Raw genomic sequence first — 3,031 nt, forward strand, 5'->3', positions numbered from 1 at the left:
CAGTAGTCATGTATGTATGTGAGAGTTGGACTATAAAGAAAGTTGAGTGCTGAAGAACTGATTTTTTTGAATGGTGGTGTTGTAGAAGACTCTTGAGAGTCCCTTGGACTGCAAGGAGATCAAATCAATCAATCCTAAAGGAAATCAGTCTTGATTATTCATTGGAAGGACTGATGCTGAAGCTGAAACTCCAATACTTTGGCCACTTGATGCAAAGAACTGACTCCTTGGAAAAGACCCTGATGCTGGGAAAGACTGAAGGCAGGAGGAGAAGAGGACAAGAGAATTAGATGGCTGGATGGCATCACTGACTCTATGGACATGGGTTTGAGCAAGCTCCAGTAATTGGTGACGGACAGGGAAGCCTGAAGTGCTGTAATCTATGGGGTAGCAAAGAGTCAGAAATGATGAGTGACTGAACTGAACTGAACTACTATGTATAAAATAGATAGGCAACAAGGATTTGTTTTACAACATGGGAAGCTATATTCAATATCTTGTAAAAACCTATAATGGAAAATAATCTGAATATATATATATATATATATATATATATATATTTGTGTGTGTGTGTCAGTTTGCTCTACACCCAAAATGACACATGATTTTAAATCAACTATACTCTTTTTAAAAGTAAAAATTGTGCTCTGCGCCCCGCCCCGCGCCAACGCCGGCCAGGCTGCTGTCAGTTCTCTCAGCGTCCGACCCAGCCGTGGTGCATGCTTAGCCGCTGCGGCCGCCGGCTGCTGCACGTCCTAGGCCTTAGCTTTCCGCTGCTGATCGGCCGGCCACTTTTCCTCTTCCCGCATCGCTTCATGAAGCCGCAAGTCATGTTCGTTCTCGGCGGTCCCGGCACCAGCAAGGGGACCCAGTGCGCCCGCATCGTTGAGAAATATGGCTACACACACCTTTCTGCAGGAGAACTTCTCCGTGATGAAAGGAAAAACCCAGATTCACAGTATGGTGAACTCATTGAAAAGTACATTAAAGATGGAAAGATTGTGCCAGTTGAGATAACCATCAGTTTGTTAAGGAGGGAAATGGATCAGACAATGGCAGCCAATGCTCAGAAGAATAAATTCTTGATTGATGGGTTTCCAAGAAATCAGGACAACCTTCAAGGCTGGAATAAGACCATGGATGGGAAAGCTGATGTATCTTTTGTTTTGTTTTTTGACTGTAATAATGAGATCTGTATTGAACGATGTCTTGAGAGGGGAAAGAGTAGTGGTAGAAGTGATGACAACAGAGAGAGCTTGGAAAAGAGAATTCAAACCTATCTTCAGTCAACAAAGCCAGTTATTGACTTGTATGAAGAAATGGGGAAAGTCAAGAAAATAGATGCTTCTAAATCTGTTGATGAAGTTTTTGATGAAGTTGTGAAGATTTTTGACAAAGAAGGCTAACTCCGAACCTGAAAGCATCCTTGAAATCATGCTTGAATATTGCTTTGATAGCTGCTGTCACAACCCCCTTTTAAGGCAATTTTAATGTTTCATAATTATATCTCAGTTAATGGCTGGAAAGTATGTAGTAAGACAAATTAAATTTTTTATCTTCAATTAAAAAAAAATTTTTTTTTTTTTTTGGTCATGGGAGTAGACAGTGAATTTGAGTCTAACTTCATCGTAGCTATGGTGCTCACAAAACAAAAAAGGGTATTAACTAGTACTTTGTTTTTATTCAGAAAGAATATTCATTACATAGTTTGTGCCTTTTGTGAGCAAAACTTTTTAGTATGTGTGAATATCTCTCTAGTAATTGCAACATGTTTCAGTTAGAGATTCCCCATGTCTTCTTTCCCTTGCAGGTTTTAAATTTCCAACCTGCTTAAGTGAATTTGTGGACCAAATTCCAAAGGAACTTTTTGTGTAGCCAGTTCTTGCACAATGTGTTTGGTAAACAAACTCATAAAATTAAGTCTTAGAAGTGTTTTAGTATTTATCAAATAACTGACTGTTTCCTATAGAAAGGTAAGCAAATTTAGACTTTGTTTTACTACAGCTTGTACAAAGTTGTGTGACAGGGCATAGTCTTTGCTTCCAGGATTGGGGTGGGGGCACTAGGGGTTCAAAGCCTGGTGGAATTGTTAGCTTTATTCTGATATAAATTTGAGGGTATTGGTCATGGATCACATCTAATGACATGTGTTCCTTTTGCTCTGTTATATAATGTTATTAATGGTTAAACTGATCTTAACAAAATTCGTAGCAGTGGAACCTTGAAATGCATGTACTTAGATTTATAGAAGTGATTCGGTTAGTGTTTTAGTAATACTTCAAAATGTTTTTGTTTATTTTCTAGATTAAGTATAGGGTTTAGTACAAAGCAGAAAAAATTTAATGGTTAAATTTTCGATTTGTACTTTATTGTCTTGAATACTTTTTTTCATAGTTGTTTAAGAAGATTTAAAAATCATTGCACTTTGGCCAGAAAAATAATAAATTTATCTTATAAATGTTTGATTCCCTTCCTGGCTACTTTTATTCAGTAAATTCTTTTTTTTTTTTTTGGCATCATGTTGAAGTAAAAGGTAGAGAATTTTTAAAGAGCTATATAATCCAAAGGAATTTTCTCTTAAGTTTATTCTTCCTTTAAAAATCTCTGAAAAATTTGTTTTCTCCTTATCTTTTTCCATCATCACTAATGCAGAATAGTATCCAAGGTTCTTAATATGAGATTTATTAAAATATTTCTCATTTTCAGTACTTATGCTGTTTGGTATATGGGGTTAAATTGGGCAAGGAATTTAGATTTTGTATAATTAGATTTTATATTTAAAGTCATTGGGAATAGTGAGGACAGTTTATGAATGTTCTTATATTGCAATAGGTTTATTTATTTCTATTATGAAATTTAATTTATTAATGATTAATTTGCAACATACCATAGAAATCAAAGTATCCATAAGTACTGTAACATATTGACCACTAAAATCTGTGTTAAGATTACCTTACTTAGTTTCTTGGAAGAGATTGTAAAGAATTCTTATCTAGTGATTTAGTCTAGCCAATACTGAGGATTTTATTGG

The 3,031-nt window shown here is 35.7% G+C and overlaps 1 protein-coding gene across 1 annotated transcript; it reads left to right on the forward strand.

Moving 5' to 3' along the window:
* The first annotated feature begins 719 nt into the window (after window positions 1-719).
* Window positions 720-1,641, forward strand: LOC129555096 (UMP-CMP kinase). Its single transcript, XM_055424267.2, has one exon. It carries the CDS (start codon window positions 720-722, stop codon window positions 1,404-1,406), a length of 687 nt encoding a protein of 228 aa, XP_055280242.2. The 3' UTR covers window positions 1,407-1,641.
* The last annotated feature ends 1,390 nt before the right edge of the window (window positions 1,642-3,031 follow it).

This window comes from Moschus berezovskii, chromosome 12 (assembly GCF_049115385.1).
Source record: "Moschus berezovskii isolate FMDL1 chromosome 12, NW_MosBer_1.0, whole genome shotgun sequence".
NCBI lineage: Eukaryota > Metazoa > Chordata > Mammalia > Artiodactyla > Moschidae > Moschus > Moschus berezovskii.

Coding starts and splice junctions, on each gene's coding strand:
- LOC129555096 (XM_055424267.2), top strand. CDS start 720: ATGCTTAGCCGCTGCGGCCGCCGGCTGCTGCACGTCCTAGGCCTTAGC.